Source organism: Peromyscus eremicus, chromosome 1 (assembly GCF_949786415.1).
Source record: "Peromyscus eremicus chromosome 1, PerEre_H2_v1, whole genome shotgun sequence".
Taxonomy (NCBI): Eukaryota; Metazoa; Chordata; class Mammalia; order Rodentia; family Cricetidae; genus Peromyscus; species Peromyscus eremicus.
This window is the reverse complement of record NC_081416.1, coordinates 98,580,916-98,604,230: the sequence shown is the minus strand read 5'-3', so window position 1 is coordinate 98,604,230 and position 23,315 is coordinate 98,580,916. Positions and strand designations below refer to the sequence as shown.

Sequence of the window (23,315 nt, the reverse complement as noted above, 5' to 3'; positions counted from 1 at the left end):
CTCTCTGTCTCTGTCTCTCTCTCTGTCTCTGTCTCTCTGTCTCTCTCTGTCTCTCTGTCTCTGTCTCTCTCTGTCTCTCTGTCTCTCTGTCTCTCTCTCATGTGTATGGATTTGAGGGTGTCAAATCCCCTGGAACTGGATTTACAGACAATTGTGAGCTGCCATGTGGGGTCTGGGAATTAAACCTGGGTCCTCTGGAAGAACAGCCAGTGCTTTTAACCCCTGAGCCCTGAGCCATCTCTCCATCCCTCTGTGACTCACATCTTTAATCCCAGCACTTGAGAGGCTGAAGCAGAAGAATCTCTGAATTTGAGACCAGCCAGGTCTACCTAGTGAGACCCTGTGAACAAAACAAAACCACCACCAAATTGCCTGAGGTCTTTATGGGAATTAGGTAAAGATGAAGAGAGGTGACCAATTTTTTTTAATTGATTCTTTGGGAATTTCACATCATGCACCCCAACCCCACCCATCCTCCAGTCCTTCCACATGGGCCCCTCACTCTTGTAGTGCCCCCCCTGAAAGGAAAACTCAAAAAGAGTTAATAATTATAAGATTAAGATTTTTAAAGGAAGAAAAATACTAAATAAATAAAATATTAAAAAATAAAAATATCAATTTCAATTAACAAACTAACCAAAAAAAAAAAACAAGCAAGCAAACAAAATGAAATAAAATAAAACAAAACCACTTGTTCCTCCGTTTTTGCCTCTCCATCGCCTCTTCATCTACTGGCATTGGGAGCTGCTGTGTGTCAGGAAGTATACTCTTTTGTCCCAACAGCTTTCCTTGCAAATGTTCATTGTGTAATGTGTTGTTGGTCAGATTCAAGGTCTCTGGCCCCTGGCGCACCATCAAACTGGATCTCCAGGGAAACTCTCTGGACATTCCGCTATTGCCCTAAGTCATGTAGAACATGCGTCCATAGTACTGCAGGACCAGTCACTTCATGCACTCCAGCAGGTGATAGATGGTGTGTTGTCCCAGCTCAAACCCCTGGATGTGTATCTGGGTGGCTGCTGAGTTGGTCAGTTTGGGCTGCTAAGACCTCTCCCCTCAGGTGAGGGGTGGGACCAGCTCTCCCATGCCATTGGTGAAGGGTGGGGCCATCATTCCCAAGTGTGCAGGACAAGCTCTCCTGTTAGGGGCAGAGCTATCTTTCACATGCCATGGTCATCAGGGTCTGTTATCCCAGGGCCAGCAAAGATAGGGTCAGCTCTCCAGTGAGGGGAGGGTCAGCTCTCCAGTGAGGGGGAGGGTCAGCTCTCCAGTGAGGGGAGGGGCAGCTCTCCAGTGAGGGGAGGGTCAGCTCTCCAGTGAGGGGAGGGTCAGCTCTCCAGTGAGGGGAGGGGCAGCTCTCCAATGATGGGAGGGGCAGCTCTCCAGTGAGGGGTGGGGCCAGGAAAGCAAGACACCTGTGCTTTACCTCATGGTTTAACACATGGCCCCATGGGTCCCTGTGGTATCACAGGCAATGGATATCAACACAGACCCCAGCTGCAGCAAGACCACGAATACACACATGGCCATCTGCAGTAGAATGCACTCAGATGATCATTATGGCCCTGGGTGGCAGCATAGGTCTCTCAGAATGGCATGGGTCCAGCAGCATCGTGGTTCTGATACTCCAACATGGTCCCAGGTAGTGGTAGAGACTCAGAAGTTGCATGGACCCTGGTGGCAATAGAAGCCACAGACCTCAACACAGACCCTGGCTGTAGTAGGGTCATAGACCCAGACATGGGCCCCAGTAGCAGCCCAGGTAAGATACCACCATGGCCCAGGTTGCAGCACAGGCCAACCAGATTGGCTTCAGGGTGGCCAACACAGCTCCACGTGGGGGCCCAGATGCCAGGCACTCATCCCACTCTCCATGGCAACAAAAGCCTTGGATATCAACACAGACCCTGGCTGTAGTAGGACCACAGACCCAGACATGGCTCTTGGCTGCAACTCAAGCCTGGATGTCTCCATGGTCTCGGGTGGCAGCCCAGGCCACTCAAATCAAGATGGCTCTGCAGTGGCATGGCCCATGGGCACCAACTTGGCCACAAGTGGCAGGTCAAACCCCTGGCATCCTCATGGTCATCAGTGGTAACAAGAGCCATGGACATAAGCACAGACCACATTTGTGGAAAAGCTATTCACCCAGACATAGCTCTTGGCCACAGCTGTGGACTGAATATCACCATGACCACAGATGGGAAGCAGGCCTCTCACATCACCTTATTCCCCGCCACCTCCTTCCCAGATCCATCTCTCTCCTTTCTCACCTTTCCATAGCCCTCCACACATGTGTTCACCATAATGGCAACCAACACCCGGAAGCTTGTGGAACGATTTGAAAGAATTACTAGATGATGCCCATTTGGGGAAGAGTGTCACTGGGCTTCAAAATTACAAGAAGCCCAGCCAAGCCCAGAGACTTTCTCTTACTGCTGCCCATGGATCTCAATGTAGATCTGTCAGTTACTTCACCAAGACCATGTCTGTCTGCATGCCACCATGCTTCCCACCATGGTGATAATGGACTAAATCTCTGAAACTGTAAGGCCCAATTGAGTTTATTTTATAAGAGTTGTTGTGGTCATGACTTCTCTTCACAGCAATAGAACAGTGACTAAGACAGAAGTTGGTACCAGGGAGCAAAGTTATAGACTCAGCCATGTTGTATGTTGGAAGAATGGAATATTGGGAGTTTGGATTAGTTGAAACTTTAAATGGGGTTCAATGGGCCAGACTAGTAGAAGTATGGAAGACTGTGGTGCTGAGAGTGATTTTAACCTGGGGGACCCCAGCTCAAGAGGTTTCAGAGGACACGAATATTACTCAGTGGACTAGAGGCCATTGTTTTGATAGTTTTACAAAGAATGTGGCTGCTTTCTGTCCATGTCCAAAAAACTGCCTGAGGCTGAATGGAAGAGTTCTAGAGTTTAATGGCATTGGCAGAGGAAATTTCAAGACAGCTTTGTACTGACTGTGTCATATGGTTACTAGTGGTTCCTCTTATGCAGATCTATAATGAAAAGGAACAAGGTGAGCAAGGAAAAATACAAAATGTAGTTTGAGGAGAAAAAGAGCACCAGGAACTGTATTAGAGCTAAGTCTAATTGCTCAAGGAGATAAAATTTTAAAGAAAAGCCTGATGCTAAATGGAATAAAGGGAATGGTGACCTCAGGGCAAGACCCCTCCCAGCTAAGCTTCCAACTTATGAAAAAGGAATTTTAAAAAAGCTTAAGCAGTGAAGGAAACCACCCAAACCAGAAAGCTGGTGAAAAGGTATTTGAACAAGGGGCAAGTTCCAGCCCCATCAGTCAGCAGAACTCGGCAGCTTTGGCCACTTGGTTCTGGCTTTAGAGTCAAGGATGCAAAAAAGGGCTGTGGTGCTGTGGGGTACCCACCAGAGAATACTGCTCAGACATGGATTTAAGCCAATAGAAGGTCTTTATTAGGTGGTTGATGACTACACTGGGTGTTCAAGACCTGAGTCCTAAGTCTTTCTCAGGGTAAGCTTTTAAGCACCAACACCATATTCTGGGTTGACATACTTCAGTTAATAAGAACAGTTAGCCAGAAACAGAACTACAGAAAGCAAGGCTATACATTTAGACTTTCCCAGAACCTTGGACTTGGATAGATTAGGTCTTTGTTTTCATTTTGGTAGATGATACTGAGTTTTACAGCCTGAATGGTACTTGCATCATGGAGTCAGTAGTGCTAGGTCTGGGAGCCTATTAAGGTCCAGGGCCTTATTACATTCCCCACTAGTCTAAGTGAAGAAGTCAAATCATGGACTTACAGTGCTCTATAGTTTAAGATGGAGAACCCTTCCATTAATTAAAGAATGGGATTTAAGTGCCAGTCAGTGCTGGCAGCAGAGTAGCCAGGGGGACCGAGAGAACAGAGACCAGCACCAATTAACCTCTCTCTCTCTCTCTCTCTCTCTCTCTCTCTCTCTCTCTCTCTCTCTCTCTTTCTCATCTACCCCAACCATGACAATTTTTTCTAATTACTCTTGATCAAGCAGCACAGAAACACAGGTTTCTCCCAAAGCCAAACTTAGTCCCCTCATCTCAGAAGTAAGTCTAAGCCTCTGACTTTGTAGCAGCACTTCCGCAAGAAAGTCTAACTGTTGTTCTGATTCAGAAATGGAAACTGACAATACCTCTAGGTCCTGATCAGACTGTCTTCTTAGTTTCCTAACGTTTTATCTCCCATAACATGTGTCGTCTATGGCTGTTGAGCTAGCTATCCCTGCTCTGACCAGGAGTGGGAGGAGGACAGGTACAGCTCTTTTATATTTTTTCCCTGTAGTTCAGGCTTCACATTAACATGTATTGTTTCTTTTTTCCATTACATAAAGCATCAGAATAGGTACATTAAGTCAAACCATTAGTACATGCCAACCTAGTAGTCTCAGGGGCTCGATGATATTGCTGTTGTCGAGATGAGTTAACCCGCAAGGCAGAACAGCGGGCATCAGTACAAGGGGAATTGCTTTGGTTAAAGGTTTTGGTAACTGACAAGTTAATTTATGATGTCTCCAGTCACAATGAGTTTTGGCTGAGTCTGGTTAGTTCCTATCCCTGTGAAGTAGGGAGGCTGGGTATCAATTCATAACCAACAATCCTGGCTGATTTCAGGCTGGGAATAATTAACTCTATCCCCAGGGTCCCTTCCTGTAGCATGGACTCTGATTCCTCAGGTTTTCCCAGTTTCCCAAGGACAGACTCCTTTTATGGAATTTTCAGACCTTTAATTTTATGGCCACTGGATTACACTTTCCTATGGTGTGTTGATAGGGAGGGGGCTTTCTTTCTATGTATTCATCCATGTGTTTTCAGGAAGCCTGTGTTTTACAACCCGTTTCTGCAAAGGCAATTAGGGGGCTCAGCCTTTGGACATCCATAGATTGTGAACTGAAAACAGAAAGAGCTGGGAATTTATGTCAATGACAAATTGCTCTTTCTGTGTCCAGTAAAACAAGACACTTAACATGGGTATCAATGAGCAAAGGTCAAGATGGAATATAGAATGTGGTCTGTAGCCACATCAGCTATCACCTCCCCTGTATCAGTGTTTCTCAGTTACAAGGTCCAAGTCTGAGGGCAGTGGGGGTTGGAACATGATCCTGTATTCATACCAAACATGAGACTTGGGAGGAGGTAGAGGGGCATGGAGTGGAAGGGCTAGCATCCCAATGAAACATTAATTTTAATGGGTACATAGTGTGGGAGACAGTCCATTAGGCAGGAGCATATGTTGCTTCCACTTTCTTGACATGGATGTTTTGGATCCATGGTGTGATGCCAGCTACCGTCACCATCATAAGAGTGGAGAGAATCACAATCTAGGGTTTTTGCCAAATTGGTTCCAGTGCCCCTTTGGCTATTACATCAACCCAGACAGTATTACCAGATCTAAAGCAGAAACTGCTGGTAAACTAGGAGGTTGGTTGGATCTCTCTGACAGTTCAGTGAGTAGCCTGCCTGGAGGGCCTGTAGTGACTTGAGAAAGGAATGGTTTTAAAGCATTCTACCAACTGCTGGTCTCTGAGCTGTGGAAGCAGTGGTGGAGATCTTCCAAACATTAATATCATAAGGGGTAAATCCCTCCCTATAGGGAGTTTAGCAGACCCAAAGCAAAGCAAAGGAAGAAGGTCTCTACACTCAAAACTGGACTCTAATGAGAGTTTTGTTAGAGGTTTTTTTTAAAATTTTCTCTATATACTATAGCAGCACTGAGGTCTCTATACACAACAAAGTTTCCAATTTATCCCTAAAGGTTTTACTATTAACTATCAATGATTTGATTCATATAATTCGAAGCCAATGGGAAATGGTGTAATGGCTAAAGAATCTCCATTTCCTGTAAGGCATCCATCTTGATACTTAATAACAATGACTCTGTCTCCAGTACCTGGAAAATAACATCCCAGTAACCTCAACTCAGTGAGCACCCCACTAACCCAGAAATCCACAGCTATGACTATCTCCTTCAATATGATATAACTAGCTGCCATTTTGGCTTCTGTAACCTGCTTAGCAGACACTCAAGGGATATTCTTAGGTCCCCTTGACAACCTAATCTTGACAGATCAAAACAGGTCTTGGTTGCTTGTGTAGATACTCAAGTCTTCTTGTAGTTTTCACATTTAAAAATCCTTCCCTCATCCCCACTCCTCTTGGCTCAACAGTCTCTGGTTTTGCTCATAGACTGTTGTTTTGCTAGCAGCTAAAACACATTTAGCTGATTATAATTAAAACTGAATTGAGTCTGTGGTCTTTTCCCAGGAGTCTCTTACTCCATAACATGGGGAGTTAGGGAAGCTTTATACACTTGGGCTAAACCCACTCAGGGTAAGTACAGGATATAGACTTCCTGACTCATTATGCCTCAAAATGGGCCTGTCTCTTTTGCTGAGATGGCTCAGCGATTCTTGATGAGTGAAGCTGACAACCTGAGTTTGATCCCTGGAAACTGCATAAGGTGGAAGGCAAGAGCCTATGCCACAGAGTTGCCCTCTGACCCCTAAACACATTTCAAGGCATGAACACACACACATCAGGCAATATAGTTATATGAAGTTTTAAAAATTAATGTGCTTATCCATGTCCTGAAAGATGATCAGAGTTATTGAAATAGGCTGATAGAGCTCAGTAGCTGGCTGTATTTCTGATGGGGTAGAGTAGGGAGTGGACTTTATCTAGGTCAGCCCTTACATTTATGGACCACTCAATTTGTCCTGCAGGAGCATCTAAGAGAAATGTACAACATGAACTTTCTCAATTGTACCAATGTGAGCATCAGACCTCATGCCTGCTGTGGGATGTTCTGTATGCTGTGAATGTGTTGCTCTGATTGCTTGATAAATAAAAAGCTGATTGGCCACTAGCCAAGCAGGAAGTATAGGTGGGGTAAACAAACAAGGAGAATTCTGGGAACAGGAAGTTTGAGTCAGGAGATGCCAGCCTACTGTCCATACAGCAACATGTATTGGCACACAGGTAAAGCCACAGAAAATGTAGCAATATATAAATTAACAGAAATGGGCTGAGTTTAAATGTAAGAGCTAGTCAGTGGTAGGCCTGAGCTAATGGCCAAGCAGTTTTAATTAATATAAGCTTCTGAGCAATTATTTTATAAGTGGCTGTGGGGTCTGTGGGGCTGGGCAGGACAGGAGACAACTTCAGCTACAAATGGTGCCCAACAGCTTGAGTTTCCACCTGAAACCTGAGAATATTTAATAAGCAATTCTAAACAGAGCCAAAAACAGGCTCCTGCTTCATGTCTCATGCAGGTAGCGAGGCACTACAACATGCAGACTTGAGGTAATCCATGGCGGGTTCATGGTATGTGGGCTTGACCTGCAGCATGGCACATTGCCACTGAGTTACACAGAGGTTTCTGCAAGCCGCACATTAACTGCATGGTAGATTTAGCCTTTGCTAATAAAAACCAAAAGAAAGAAAGAAAGAAAGAAAGAAAGAAAGAAAGAAAGAAAGAAAGAAAGAAAGAAAGAAAAGAGAGAGAGAGAAAGAGAGAGAGAAAGAAAGAAAGAAAGAAAGAAAGAAAGAAAGAAAGAAAGAAAGAAAGAAAGGGGTTTTGGGCTACACACTGCTGGATGGAAGCATAGACCCACTGCCCCCCGGAGTCAGTGGACAGCCTGGTTCCCAGAGCTGGAGGTAAATGTAGTTCCACCATGTTGGGAAGCTGAGATGGGCAGAGCTAGCAGCCAAAGCTGACATTTCAGACCTAGTAATGCTGCAGTTTAAAGCAATAGATTCACAGTAAAACAGATTCAGATGGAACAAAACTTCAAATGGTTTACAGTGTGTGCAAAAATGTACATCAGCTTGGAAGAGAGAAGAAAATGAATATAGGCAGATATATAAAGAAATAGTTTTAAAAAATAAAGTCTTTAAAGAAACAATAAAGGTAGTATAAAACATAAGTCACATAAAGATGGATATTACACAGAGAATCTGGATTGTGTTGTCTTTGATATTTTTAACTGCAGAAAGACATTTGATTGTAAAGGCTGCTCAGTTAAACAAATATGTATATTTTAAAGGTATTTTGACTTCAAAATTTGGATCTAAGGATATGTTCCTTTGGAAAGGAGGCTCTGCTTTTATTTCCACAGGAACCAAGGGACTATGAATTTGTTCCAGGTTAAGATGGAACGGATTTGATCAAGCCAGACCTCCTGAACCTTAACAGATAATACCTATCAACAAAGGTTACAGTTGGTCTTCCCAGAACTTGACCATTATCTCGAATTTTCTCATGATCCCCATAAGACTACAGCACCCCCTGTCAGCAGGAAGTAGGCTAGAAAACTACACCCACATTCCCCAAAAAATGGATTATAGATATTTGTCTTTGTTTAGCTTGTTGGTTACAAATTGTTGTTGGTCATAGTCAATCTCTTTCTAAAAGAAGAAAGGGGGATATGGTATAGAAATGTAGAATGTAGATGTGATAGGATAAAAGGGTAGATTAATGAACCTACTTTTAAAGAGCAACAACTTCTTTAAAAATGTTTTATATTGCTATGGATTTTAGTTTATTGATACAAACTTAAAGTTAATTTTGTTACACTGTATGTGTATTTCTACTCTCATTTGAGGTATTATATTTATGTAACTCATTTAAATTGTAATGGATAATTAAGAAATACAGATTAAAAATTAGTCTCCTATGATAGTCAAACTTATAGTCATGTTGAGTTTTCTTGATATACAAAGATATATTTCAATTAGGTAGGTAATCTTCAAACACTGCAAAGACCCATATAATATGGCATTTAAAATGTTTTAAAACCGTAGACTTTCTGGACAGTGAGACATGTCTGCTCCTGGCAGCACCAATTTACTTGAAAATAAAGATGGGTGTCAAAGACACTCTATATGGAGTTTACCTTCTTTTTGGCAAAAATAGCCATTTGAGCAAGATACTGTTCTTGCCTGGACTGCTTGATGACACATTGTATCGACTGGACATGCAGGACCCAAGGAAGATGACCACTGAACTTTGCAAGGCAAAATGGTCCTTCAGGTTCCTGCTTCACAGAAGAAAGAGTCAGACATTCTATAGGACACAGAGAGAAGTGACTGAGAGACTCTAGGCCTATGGGCTGAAAATGGATGCCCCAAAATTGCAGAAGAACTTTGGGTGACTGTCTAGGCAGCCAGAGGTCTCTGTCACTCTAGATTTTTAGAAGTTGCTTACAATACACTTCTTGTTTACCCAGGTAATATCATATCCTTCTGAGGTCTTTGATGTAGTTGAAGACTAGATAATTATAGTTATGGTTTTCCTTGGTTATGATAAGAGATAAGTTAGATATAAAATTTTGACTCACAAACATAGGGTAGACAAAATATTTTTTTAATTTTACAAAATACAAATAGACTAGATATTGTAACTGTAATTCTTGCTTGATAACTGTTTATTGTATGTAATTTTACTATGTTAAAGTTAGGCCCTTACTTTTTGATTAGACAGAAAAGGGAGGTGCTGTGAGATGTTCTGTATGCTGCGAACATGTTGCTCTGATTGGTTGATAAATAAAAAGCTGATTGGCCACTACCCAGGCAGGAAGTATAGGCAGGATAAACAGACAAGGAGAATTCTGGAAACAGGAAGGCTGAGTCAGGAGATGACAGCCAACCATCCATGGAGCAGCATGTAATGGCACAGAGGTAAAGCTACAGAAAATGTGGCGACATACGGATTAACAGAAATAGGCTGAGTTTAAATGTAGAAGCTAGTCAGTGGTAGACCTGAGCTAATGGCTGAGCAGTTTTAATTAATATAAGCTTCTGAGTGATTGTTTTATAAGTGGCTGTGGGGTCTGTGGGGCTGGGCAGGACTGGAGAAAACTCCAGATACACGTGCCTTAGGAGAGGTTCTCAAACAAATAATTCAACCTATAGAAATACCTAGTCACAGAAATCAAGGTGTGGTTATAAATTGTTTATTTCCTAGATTGTAACATTCATCACATAATACATGCTTTAAAACTGTTACTGCTGATCATGCAGACAATCACTGCTTTTTGATCATAGCAAAGTGTCAAAGGGTAGTAAATTTGAGATCAGAGCATAAAATTTCACCCACAGATCCAGCAGGTCCTTGGGTGTCTATGGAAGTCGTGAATGCTAAAGTAGATATACCCAAAATGATCGCACCCTTCATTCTACCACAGACCTTAGAAAACCACCAAGTTCTTGCCCCTGGGCTGACCTTCAACACTCAGACCCATGAACTGCAGGCAGGAGAGGGCTACAGCTCAGCAAGAGGAAGCAGCAGCTGGACCAGGAGACCAGGTAGCACCACAAGCAGCAGGGTTGCTGTAGATGGGAGGAGAAAGGAAGGTTTCAATTGGGAAATCTCAAGACAGGGATAGCTCCCCTAAACATTCAGTACTTTGCACCCAGCTCAAATCCCAAGAGAGTAGGCTCTAGGGGGCCAGAATGCCTGGCTACACTCTTCTGGCTTCCTCAGGATTCTTAAAGTACTCAAGTACCAGGATGTGAGCAAACTGATGTATCCCCAACACTTCCAGGATCCTGTGCTCTAAGACACTGACTGGGGATAAAAGCCTTTCCTATCCAGAGTCTTCCTAGCTGTCTAGGGAGCCCAACAGAATTTTCCTTCTTCACCCAAGAAGAGGTTTCTGGGTCTGAACCTCCTGAAAGTCCATTGTTGCAGCAATGTGTATTCCTTCTATGCCAGCTGGTGTGAACTAGAACCTACCTGTGACTCTCAGCCTTCCTGCGCTAGACAGCAACCATTTACCCCAGAATGGCAGCATCTTTCTGACTGAATTGTGAATCTGGGTAGGGGTCATGGTTTCCTTGGGCTTGATATAAATTCCAAATTTCTCTATGCAAATGCATGAAGCCCCTGTGATCACTTCTGTAGTTCCACTTCCTACTCCAAAGAAACCCAAATTGTTAGAGCTAAGTAGATCTAAGAATGCTCTGTACTCAGTAGTTTAACCGTAGCTCATTTCAGATTCTCCCTGGCCTCTCAGTCAAACTGAAATTCCTAGGATAACATTTAGTGGGGCCTGGTTGTAATTAAGTAATTCAGACACTGTGCAGATCCTGAGTGAGGGGCACAGGAGACAAGGTCTCTAGAGTGTAAGCTAGTGATTTTCTGTGAATATCGAGACCCACACCTTTATGAGTTCAGATCAGATATAGGAGATGTGTACATGGTTCCTCATATTTTAAAATAAAAAGCATTTGTGCAATGATATCTATATTCCAATTCATATGTCTTGAATGTCTCTCTCTTAATTCTCAAATAATACTGCTATAATATTTGTCATTTGGGTCTATATCATTCAAATTGGGAAACAGATGCATGGATATCTGATAACTTGCCAAGAGTCACAGAGCTAGTGATGTTTGAACCAGATTGCCATGTAGTCTGATTCCAAACCTATGACAAAGAGCATGATACAGTAATTTTTTTCTGAAAGTATTATGGAAGGATTACTATAATAAGTGATACTTGAAACGTAACCACCTTGTCTTGAAAGGTATTCACCAAACTAAAATTGATGATGTCTTTGCTTGGATAGAATGAGACATGGTGAAATGATGAAGAGAGATCCAAGGCCACAAGGAATGATGGGTATACAGGCTCAGAGACCTCCAAACACATGGAAGATTTGGTTTGAAAGGATAAATACCCACTGATGGAACTTCTCACTCTTTATAGGGCTGGGCCTGGTAATAGCATTTTCCTGAATTCCCTCACTGTGTTCAGTCATTTCTTATACACCTGCACTGAGGTGTGTGCTCCTTGGCTTTACCAAAGCTACCCTTCGTCGTTCTAGGCATCCTCGCCATGTGCAGGTCTACTGGGTGTCTTCTGGTAGGGAGCACCCCCTCCTCCATTTCATGATGTCCCCACCAGCTCCACCTCTAACACAGACCCAGACTCACCTGAGCTGCTGAAATGACTCTTGTTGGTAGAACCGCTATAGTAGCAATTGAAGTTGCTCTTCTTTTTTTGTGGGGAGTTCAGAAAAATTTCGTCATTCCCTTTTCCACTTGCTGTTTTGGTGACTTGGTGATATACTTCATAGCTTGGAATTAACACCTCTTTTTGTTCAGGTCTGTAGGAAAATTCACTTATGTTAACCCCCAAGCAGGTTTTGATGGTAAACAGTGTTCCACTAGCACCACCAAAGTCATGAAGAGCTACTGTTTTGTTGAAAGATGAGGAAGCAAAATGCCCAAACCGCACAGAGCCCTTCCCACTGTAATGAAACTTGTCCTCGCTGCCTCTGTAAACTGAGTAACAACTCTGGTTACTCAGAAGCTGAAGAGCTCTTGTTAAGTAGTAATGGAAGGCCTTGTAATGGAAGTTACCGGTATTTTTCTTGAATTCTCTAACAGCTGTGTTAAAATTTTTGAGGATGTGCCCAGTGTAAGCCACTACAGCTGTTCCGTGGAAGTCTTGGAAACCTTTGGGATACTTCATTGTCTTTTTTTTCTCCTTCCATAGTTTCTCTGCCTTTTCCCATTCACGTTTTAAATCCCTATCCTTGTTTAAGTCTTCTTGTAACAGCTGGGGTGCTTTTCTGTCCATGACTTCGACACAGCCCTCATACTGATCATCAAATGCATTGGGAGCCATGTCCAGGTCGGAAGGTTCAGTCAGGCCTGTCACCTGAAAGAGAGAAGTGGGTTCTATTCACTCACCAAGTTTGCTAAGTTACTAAAATACACTGGGTGTCATCTGGAGCCAACAGCGCGAGATGTCACATATGCCATCCTCACACATGGCACATGCATGGACACAGTCTCATTATGTTATACGGGGTGAAGAAAGGCAAGGCTGAGGTGTCTGATTCTTTTGTGTTTATGGATACTACAGTTTTCTTCTTTATTCAATCAAATTTTTAATCAGCATACAAAATCACAGGCCTATCATGATATTTTAATATACATATATCAGTGTATGTTGCTCATAATCACACAACCTTTGCCCCTACTGATATTATATATACACTACTTCTTCAAGATTCATGCCTCTACTATACTCAACCCTGGAAACTGTAATATCACAAAGATGTGGGCAGGGGAAAGCTGGACCAACAGAGCATAGGTTGAGAATATTACCTGCTGGGCTAACAACCAAGTCAGGAGGAACGTGTGAACTTTTGATGTCATCTTCATGTTCAAACACAGCTGCAAGGAAATACAAGACAATGAAAGAGGGGTACTCACAGTATTATAACAGTCTGTTGATGGATCAGCTCTGGGTCATCGACGTAATCTTTATTTCACATCTGGAAGTCCAGGCTCCTGCTCACACTGCTCCCACAAAGGCTTACCAACACTCAGTGAACAGCTCTTCTTAGATCCCTTACCAGAGATGAGGAGACTCATATCCTCTCTCCCCAGTAAAGAGCTACAATCATTCAATCCTGGTAACACACAGAGGTATGTAGCATGTAGACTGCAAGGGAGAAAGAGGCCATATTTTAACATATCTGTCTTAGGCCCTGACGTTTTACTCTCAAAAATACTTGTATTCTCCATATTTGATTAACTTGTGGCCCACACTCAGCTAGTTACTTTGAATGTCTTTTACTGCTCTCAGTATTTTCTATGTTCTATCATTTGATATGTTTGTCCTACAAAAATCCCCAGTGTGGCCATATGAAGGTAGGGAAACCTTTAAGAGGTGAGGTCTACTGGGAAGTGACTAGGTCCTGGAGGATATCACATTTAGAAGAGATCATTCAATCTTGTGGGATCCTACACAGTTCCTGTAAGAGTCAGTCTGGCCCCAGAACCTCTCTGGCTTCCTCTCTTGCCATGTGTTCCCTTCTGCACATGGCGATGGCTTCTCTGATAGTGTGATAGAGAATATTGTCATTCTTCCAGGAAAACCCTAAACACTCAACACTTTCATATTTAGACACTCCAGCTATCAGACTGTGAACAGAGTAAGCACCTTTACTTTATAAACTTTCCAGCATCAAGCATTTTGTGATAGTAATAAACACAAACTGAGGAGAAAGGTTAGGGGGTAAAGGACTTGACTTGCAAAAATAGACCTGAGTTTCATCCCAAGAACCCATGGGGAAAAGCAGGTGTGATGACATGCACTTGTATTCCAGCACCACAAGGTGGAGAGAGAAGGGTACCTGAGATTCTCAAGACTCACTGGACAGCCAGACCAGCCTACTTGGTGAGTCCCAGGCCTGTTCGAGACCCTGTCTTTATCAAAATTGTGTACAGTGCCTAATGACACCAGAGATTGTCCTCTGACTTCCACATGTGTGTACCCTCATACATGCATGTTTCCACACAAGTGCATATGCCCACACATGTGCATGTACAGACAAAAAAGAGAAAAATAAAAAGGAAAGAAGCAGACTAACATAACCAACCTTATTACTAGTTATATCTTATGAAAATATAAGGTTTTCACTACTCTTTGAAGAGTGGAGATTTAAGTATACACTGAATGTCTGTTCAAGCAATGAGAAGGAAGGTCACCCTGTTATTGTGGACCCATTCCTTCATTCCTGCCTATGGCTTTTGGCAAATCATGAAAAGTCTCCCCACACTTATCTAAGCCTGTTGTGTTATTGTCCACAGAATTTTGACCTAGTCTGTCAAGATAATCCTCTCCCCACACCTTGAGAATGGCAGAATGGAGCCACATGCTGTGGCTGCCTAGTTGCTCTTGGGAAGGCTGGGACTCCCAGCTCCTCCACAGCTTGGCTTCTCCTGCCCTGAGCCTTTAGGGGACACTGTAGAAACAACAGACCTAGGAGTTCAGCACTGCAGTGAAGGTTCCACTTTCTGTACATCCTCAACTTTCAAAAATTATAGATTATTGTAAAATAACTATAGTCAGCTACATAAGATAGCCTCCCTAAATTCTTAAAGTCCTCCTAGACAACCAGTTATGGCAGCACACACCTATAATCCCAGCCCTTGGGATTTGGAGGCAAGGGTATCCCGGGGCCCAGGACAGTTTAAGATATAATGGGACTCTGAGGACCCAAATAAAGAAAAAATTAAGCTCTGCCCAGAAATAGAAACACAGGTGAATTTCTTTGGCCTTGAGTACATCCTGGAGCCACCTAGAATTTAGCTACTTATTCAAAATGGTTTCTGAAGTTTGGTTGTATCAGAAGTTCTGTGGAAACTTTTCACCAACAGAGACTTCTGGACTCCAGCTCAAACTCATGCACTTAGTATTTCTAATGAGCTACTTTGTTAATTTTGACATAATTTGCATTTTTAAAAAAGCTTTCCTCTTCTTTTTGATAGCGTGTATGCATGCATGTCCTGGAGTTGGTCAGTATGTGCACATGAGTGCAGATGCCCTCTGAGGTCAGAGGTGTCAGACCCTGTGGAGCTGGAGTTACAGGCACTTGTGAGCTGCCTGACATGGGTGATGGAACTGAGCTCTGATCCTACAGCAAGAGGAAGTATGTGCTCTAACCAATGAGCCATTTCTCCAGCTCAAAATATACTTTTGGGGGAAGTACTACCTAGCATAAGATTCCAGTTAATCGGTGCTGAGGATTGAACCCAGAATGTTGTGCATGCCAGGCCAACACCTTTCACTGAGCTACACCCAGCTGGACAGTGAAGCCTCTTTATATAGCACACATCTCCCCACATTCTAGCTCTTCCTCCAGCCTCAGCTAGAACCACCCCCTTTCTTGTCTTAAAACTTAGGCTTCAAAGCTCTGTTCTGAAGTCAGGAAGTCTGACAAATCCCGGATGCAGGTACCAAGAGAAAGCAATCCTGTAGGGTTGGTGGGTCAGCAGAAGGACTTTCTCATTCAGGAAGCATGACTCAGCCAGCCTGGAGTAAGCTTCCAGTTCTCTCCTCCCCTCCCTAGTTCCTCATGTGGTTGATCCAGATGTTTGCCTTTCACAGGACTGGTGTCTACTTCCCTGTGGGACAGCTAAGGACAGCATAGCTGTGCCTTATTGGCACTGATGCCCCTCACAACCCACACAGACTGAAGATACGCAACTTGAGTCTCTTCAGCCCCAGTATGAACTCCTGGAACTTGTGCCTGCCAATTAAAATTCCCCCTGGGAATCTGTGTAGCTACTTGGATCTCAAAAAAAAAATCTCTCTCTCTCTGTTTTCCTTCATCCCCCACCTCTCTTTCCTCACTCCCTCTCACTTTTCTTCCATCTTGCTTTATATCTGCATTCAATCTCCAAGTCCTACATTAAAAAATAATAAGCCTGTGTTCCCACCACATAGGAGATCTTGTGCAGGAGGACCTTGAGGTCTGAGGCAGACTGGGCCACACAGTAAGACCGCATCTTTTAAAACTCTTAAATTAAAAATGGATAAATAAAGCAAAGAAGAGGATAGAACCTAACATTTGCATGGATCTGGGAGGAAAATGGGATTAATTAAGCATATCCCTGTTCTGTTTCAAAAACCAGGGAAGTACACAAAGGTAAAAGTCTATATATATAAGAGACTATGTACACAGATGCCAGTTCCTTCCTACAGGACCTGGGAGGTAAATTGTGTGGTCCTGCATTATATTTTTAAGTCTCTAAAAATATTGATAGGCTCATATCTGTCCTTTCTTTATCTATACCAGACTCCATCACCCCACATGGGCTATTTCTTGCCCAGAACTGACCTTCTGGCTTTAACCTTGAGTCATAGACTTCCCCCATACACACTACTACACCCACTGCAGCTCTTAGATTTTTCTCAGGGTCCCCTCAACTTTAGAGGCCTTCCCCTTCAGAGGACAGAGTTCAGAGTTGTCAGGTACCTGAGCAGGTCTTTGGTGGCTGGGTCTCTGGCCTCTTCTAAAAGCAAGTGTTGCAGAAGGCAGTGCTGTGGCCTTTTATCCTGTTGACAATATACTTTCAGTTTCAGATTAGATTTGAAAGGAAGCCAGAGAGTTTATGAACTACTTAAGCTAGATATGTTGTACTTTGTTAGTATACTGTAGTGAATACCTGTTCGACCTACAACCTTGAAGTACCAGGCTATAGGGTGTGGCCTTGTGGCCTAGCTGAAGCTGAGGGGCATGTATGCCTGGCCCCATCCCTCCATTGTAGCTTTGCATGGTGTGGATTCCCTCAGGCGGCAGGAGCAGTGTGGGGCAGGATATCAGCCTTCCAGGGCCTATTCTGTTTAGTGGATTGTTCTCCCTGATATAATTTCTAAATAAATTGTTTCTTTATCAGGATCTGTGGATTATCTGCTATACTATACCTATCTATTCTCCATCTTTTTTTAAATTTAATTTTATTTTACAATACAATTCAGTTCTACATATCAGCCACAGATTCCCTTGTTCTCCCCCCTCCCGGCCCCCCCTTTGCCCCCAGCCTAGCCCCCATTCCCACCTCCTCCAGGGCAAAGCCTCCCCCAAGGACTGAGATCAACCTGGTAGACTCAGTCCAGGCAGATCCAATCCCCTCCTCCCGGGCCGAGCCAAGCGTCCCTGCATAAGCCCCAGGTTTCACACAGCCAATTCATGCAATGAGCACAGGACCCGGTCCCACTGCCTGGCATTTTTGATTTTTGTTTTGTTTTTGTTTTTTGAGACAAGGTCCTATTAGCCTGGATTGGCCTCTTCATGGCTATGTAGCTGAGGATAATCTGAACTCCTGATTCTCTTTCCATAAAACTAGATTTATTTGTGCAAAAATAGAACCCAGGACCTGGTGCTGCTTGGCAATCACTCTACCAACCAAACTGCATCCCTTTGTCTGTACCAAAATGAGCCAGGACATTTCAGTTATTCCCTGCAGGACTGCTGTGTGTGTGTGTGTGTGTGTGTGTGTGTGTGTGTGTGTGTGTGTGTGTATGTGTGTCTTATGTGTGTATGTTGTGTTTTGTTTTGTGTGCGTGTTTGAGAGAGAGAAAGAGAGAGAGAGAGAGAGAGAGAGAGAGAGAGAGAGAGAGAGAGAGAGAGAGAGAGATGGGGGCTAGATAGAGGAGAAAGTAGAAGTTGGTTGACTTTGGCCTAACACACCGATTTTTTTTTTTAATTTTTATTTTGCAATACAATTCAGTTCTACATATCAGCCACAGATTCCCTTGTTCTCCCCCCTCCCGCCCCCCTCACCTTCCCCCCCAGCCCGCCCCGGATTCCAATCTCCTCCAGGGCAAAGCCTTCCCCACAGACTGAGATCAACCTGGTGGATTCAGTCCAGGTAGGTCCAGTCCTTTCCTCCCAGGCTGAGCCAAGGGACCCTGCATAGGCCCCAGGTTTCAAACAGCCGACTCATGCAATGAGCACAGGACCCGGTCCCGCTGCCTGGATGCCTCCCAAACAGATCAGGCCAATCAACTGTCTCACCCACTCAGAGGGCCTGATCCAGTTGGTGACCCCTCAGCGATTGGTTCATATTTCATGTGTTTCCGTTCGTTCGGCTATTTGTCTCTGTGCTTAATCCGACCTTGGTCTCAACAATTCTCGCTCATATAAACCCTCCTCATTCTCGCTAATTGGACTCCCAGAGATCCACCTGGGGCCTAGTCATGGATCTCTGCATCCAGATCCCTCAGTAGTTGGATGAGGTTTCTAGCATGACAATTAGGGTGTTTGGCCATCCCATCACCAGAGTAGGTCAGTTCGGACTGTCTCTCGACCATTGCCAGCAGTCTGTTGTGGGGGTATCTTTGTGGATTTCTGTGGGCCTCTCTAGCACTTTGTTTCTTCCTATTCTCATGTAGTCTTCATTTACCATGGTCTCCTATTCCTTGTTCTCCCTCTCTGTTGTTGATCCAGCTGGGATCTCCTGCTCACCCAAGCTCTCTTTCCCTCGACCCTCGCCCTTCACTACCCCCACTCATGTCCAGGCTGTTCATGTAGATCTCATTCCATTTCTCTGTCATTGGGCGATCTCTGTGTCTTTCTTGGGGTCCTGTTTTCCAGGTAGCCTGCCTGGTGATGTGAGTAGCAGTCCAGTCATCCTTGTTCCACATCTAGTATCCTGTTATGAGTGAGTACATACCATGTTTGTCTTTCTGAGTCTGGGATACCTCACTCAGGATGATTTTTTCTAGATCCATCCATTTGTCTGCAAACCTCATGATGTCATTGTTTTTCTCTGCTGAGTAGTATTCCATTGTGTATATGTATCACATTTTGTTTATCCATTCTTCAGTTGAAGGGCATCTAGGTTGTTTCCATGTTCTGGCTATTACAAACAATGCTGATATGAACATAGCTGAACAAGTGCTCTTGTGGTGTGGTTGAGCATTCCTTGGGTATATGCCCAAGAGTGGTATAGCTGGATCTTGGGGGAGATGGATTCCCAATTTTCTAAGAAAGCGCCATATTGATTTCCAAAGTGGTTGTACAAGCTTGCATTCCCACCAGCAGTGGAGGAGAGTTCCCCTAGCTCCACATCCTCTCCAGCATAAGGTGTCTTCAGTGTTTTTGATCTTAGCCATTCTGACAGGCGTAAGGTGGTATCTCAGAGTTGTTTTGATTTGCATTTCCCTGATGATTAGGGATGTTGAGCAATTCCTTAAATGTCTTTCAGCCATTTGAGTTTCCTCTGTTGAGAATTCTCTGTTTAGTTCTATAGCCCATTTCTTAATTGGACTGTTGGGCATTTTGGTGTCTAATTTCTTGAGTTCCTTATATATTCTGGATATCAGTCCTCTGTCAGATGTGGGATTGGTGAATATCTTTTCCCATTCTGTAGGCTGTCGCTTTGCTTTGTTGACCGTATCCTTTGCCCTACAAAAGCTTCTCAGTTTCAAGAGGTCCCATTGATTGATTGTTTCTCTCAGTGTCTGTGCTACTGGTGTTCTATTTAGAAAGTGGTCTCCTATGCCAATGCGTTCAAGACTACTTCCAACTTTCTCTTCTAGCAGGTTCAAAGTAGCTGGATTTATGTTGAGGTCCTTGATCCACTTGGACTTAAGTTTTGTGCACGGTGATAGATATGGATCTATTTGCAGCCTTCTACATGTTGATATCCAGTTTTGCCAGCACCATTTGTTGAAGATGCTTTCTTTTTTCCATTGTGCACTTTTACAAATTAAATGAACACCTGTTGTGGTGGCTCACATCTTTAATCCCAGAGTTTGGGAGGCCGAGACAGAGGGATCTGTGTGAATTTGAGACCAAGCAGGTCTACATAGTGAGAACCCTTAAACCAAACAAAGCAACCAGCAAATCACCTGAGTGCTAAAGGGGAATCAGGAAAAGGTGAAGAGAGGTGACCAACGTTTTTTAAAATTGATTGTTTGGGAATTTTACCGTGTGGACCCCAATCTCATATATTTTCCAGTCCCTCTACAACCTCCCCTCACTCTTGTAGTATTCCTCCAAAGGGAAACTCAAAAAGAAATAATAATATTTTGTGTCATGACTTTGTTGGCTTTAGTGGTTTCTTTGACTGATGAATCTATTTCTTCTACCGTTTCTTCAACGCCAGAGATCCTCTCTTCAGTCAAAGAAAACACTAAAGCCAACAAAGTCATGACCCAAAATGTCCAAGAAATTTGGGACACCATGAAAAGACCAAACCTACGAATAATAGGGATAGAGGAAGAAGAAGAATACCAACTCAAAGGCACAGAAAATATATTCAACAAGATCATAGAAGAAAACTTTCCCAACTTAAAGAAGGAAATGCCTATGAAGATACAAGAAGCCTATAGAACACCAAATAGACTAGAACCCCCAAAAGAGTCCCTTTGCCACATAATAATTAAACAACTAAACGTACAGAATAAAGAAAGAATATTAAGAGCAGCAAAGGAAAAAGGCCAAGTGACTTATAAAAGCAAACCCATCAGAATAACACCCAATTCCTCAGCTGGTCCTGTTTCCTCAGGCTGGAAGCCTCTGAGTCCTCATCCCAATGGCTCTCAGCTGAACTGCTGCTTGAAGCCTGAAAGCTTAACCAGCCAAATGCTTAACCAGGCCAAATGCTTCTAGTTTCTGGTCCTCACGCCTTATATATCTTTCTGCTTTCTACCACCACTCCCTGGGATTAAAGGCTTGCTTTCTGGGATTAAAGGCGTGATGAGTTACCATGCCTGTCTGTATCCTTGAACACATGGATTTCTGCCTCTGGAATGCTAGGATTAAAGGCATGTGCTACCACTGCCTATCCTTTATGTTTAATATTGTGGCTGCTCTGTCTCTGACCCCAGATAAGTTTATTAGCATGCACAATATTTGGGGGAATACAATACCACACTTAGGGACACTTCGCTCAGCCTGGGAGGAGAGGACTGGACCTGCCTGGACTGAATCTACCTGGTTGAATTGAATCCCCAGGGGAGTCTTTGCCCTGGAGGAGATGGGAATGGGGGTGGGCTGCGGGGGAAGTGCAGGAGGGGGGAGGACAGGGGAATCTGTAGCTGATATGTAAAATTAAATTAAATTATAAAATAAAAAATAAAAAATAAATAATAAAAATAAGATAAAGATTAAAAATACTAAAAAAGTAATTAAATAAATAAAATAGTAAAAAATAAAAATATACAGATAGAATATCAGTTTCAATTAAAAAACAAATTAACCAACAGAAAAAAACAAGCAAACAAGACAAAGTAAAACAAAAACAAAAAACAAACAAACAAATAAAAACTAAACTAAACACTGCCCTCTGTCTTTGCCTCTCCATGGTCTCTTCATTCATCTCACTGGCATTGGGAGCTGCTGTATATCATGCAGTATACTCTTTTGACCAAACAGCTTTCCCTTGGCCTCCAGCACACCAACACTGGATCCCCACACAAACTGCCCACACACTGTTGCCCCTGGTCATGTAGACCATGTGGCCATGGCTCTGCAGCCCCAGTCCATTCTCACACTCCAGCAGGTCATAGATGGGGTCAATGTTGGAGTGTGGGAGCTCCAAGCCCTGCATGTGTATCTGGTTGGCTGCAGACTGGTCAGTCCGGGCTGCTGGGACCTCTCCCCTCCAGTGAGGAGTGCACCCAGCTCTCCCACATGCTTGTAGAGGGGTAGGGCCATCTTCCAAAGTATGGAGAGCCTGCTCTCCTGATAGGGATGGGGCCATCTTTCCCATGCCAGGGTCATCGAGGTCTGTTATCCAAAGACCAGATAAGGATGGAGTCAGCTCTTCCTTGGCCAGTGAGAAGAGGGGCCAGCACAGCAAGACCCTTGTGCTAAACTCATGGTTCAACACATGGTTCATTTGGGCCTGTATGATAACACGAGTGACAGATATCAACACAGACCACATCTGTGGCAGGACCATGGACCCAGGCCATCAGTAATACCTTAGGCTTAGATGTCCCCATGGCCCCAAGTGGCAGCATAGGCCTCTCAGATTGACATGGGCCCAGCAGCATCAGAGTTTCCAGACACCAACATGGTCCCAGGTGGTGGTAGAGACCCTGATCACTCTTGCAGCCTACGATGGCAATAGGAACCACAGAAATCAACACAGATCCTAGCTGAAGTAGGGCCATGGACCCAGACATGGCCCCTGGCCACAGCTCATGTGGGGTGTCATCATGGCCCTAGATGGCATTGCAGAAACACCTTCACCACTCCATCTTCATGGTCTCCATGGCAGATCTCACGTGTCTGCCCAGACCCCAGGCATCTGCACTGTCTTTGGTAGTAATCTGAGCCATGGACACTGACAGTAACCCTGGCTGCAGTGGGCCATGGACCCACACATGGTCCTCAGCAGCAGCCTTGGCTCAGATTTCTCCAAGGCCATGAGTGTCAGGCCACTCAGTTGGGCACGGCCCTGGCAGCTGCATGTCCTTAGACCCTAGCATGGTCAAAGAAAATGAGAAGCCAGGCATCCTTGTAGCCCTTGGTGGAAATGGGATCCAAGGACATCAACATAGACCCTGGTTGTAGTAGGAACACGAACTAAGACATGGTCCCTAGCAGCCTCTTATACCCAGAGGTCACCATGACCTTGGGTGACTGTACAGTCTTGTCAGATTGGCTCCCACCAGCTGCAAGGTGGCCCTTGGAAAACAACATGGCCCCAGGTGGGGGCACAGAGCTCGTGCATCTGCATGGCCTTCAATGGTATCAGGAGCCATGTATTTCCAGAGCTCAGAGGTCTCTATGTACAATGAAGATTCCAAACTAACTCTAAAATTGTTACTAAAATTATCAATGATTTGATTCATATGGTCTATAGCCAGTGGGGAATGGTGTAATGCCTAAAGAACCTCCATTTTATGTTAGACATTCCTCATAATACCTAATAATAATTTAACTCTGACTCCAGGACCTGGGAGATAACACCCCAGTAACCTCAACTCAGTAAGCACCCCACCAACCCTGAATGTACAACTA

At 43.8% G+C, this 23,315-nt stretch overlaps 1 protein-coding gene across 1 annotated transcript; it reads right to left on the bottom strand.

Moving 5' to 3' along the window:
* Positions 1-10,291: 10,291 nt before the first annotated feature.
* Positions 10,292-21,894, bottom strand: LOC131912929 (T-cell ecto-ADP-ribosyltransferase 2-like). Its single transcript, XM_059265256.1, has 3 exons — positions 21,775-21,894; positions 11,968-12,697; positions 10,292-10,359 (listed from the first exon to the last, which is right to left on the bottom strand). The coding sequence occupies exons 1-3, from the start codon at positions 21,892-21,894 to the stop codon at positions 10,292-10,294; spliced, it is 918 nt and encodes a 305-aa protein (XP_059121239.1).
* Between the last annotated feature and the right edge of the window lie 1,421 nt (positions 21,895-23,315).

Excerpts from the sequence above, each read along its gene's own strand:
- LOC131912929 (XM_059265256.1), bottom strand. The coding sequence starts at position 21,894 with ATGCAGGGCTTGGAGCTCCCACACTCCAACATTGACCCCATCTATGAC. Across the intron at positions 12,698-21,774 it reads ACATGACCAGGGGCAACAGT|GTGACAGGCCTGACTGAACC; the intron begins GTGTGGGCAGTT and ends TCTCTCTTTCAG. Across the intron at positions 10,360-11,967 it reads GAGTCATTTCAGCAGCTCAG|CAACCCTGCTGCTTGTGGTG; the intron begins GTGAGTCTGGGT and ends TCCCATCTACAG.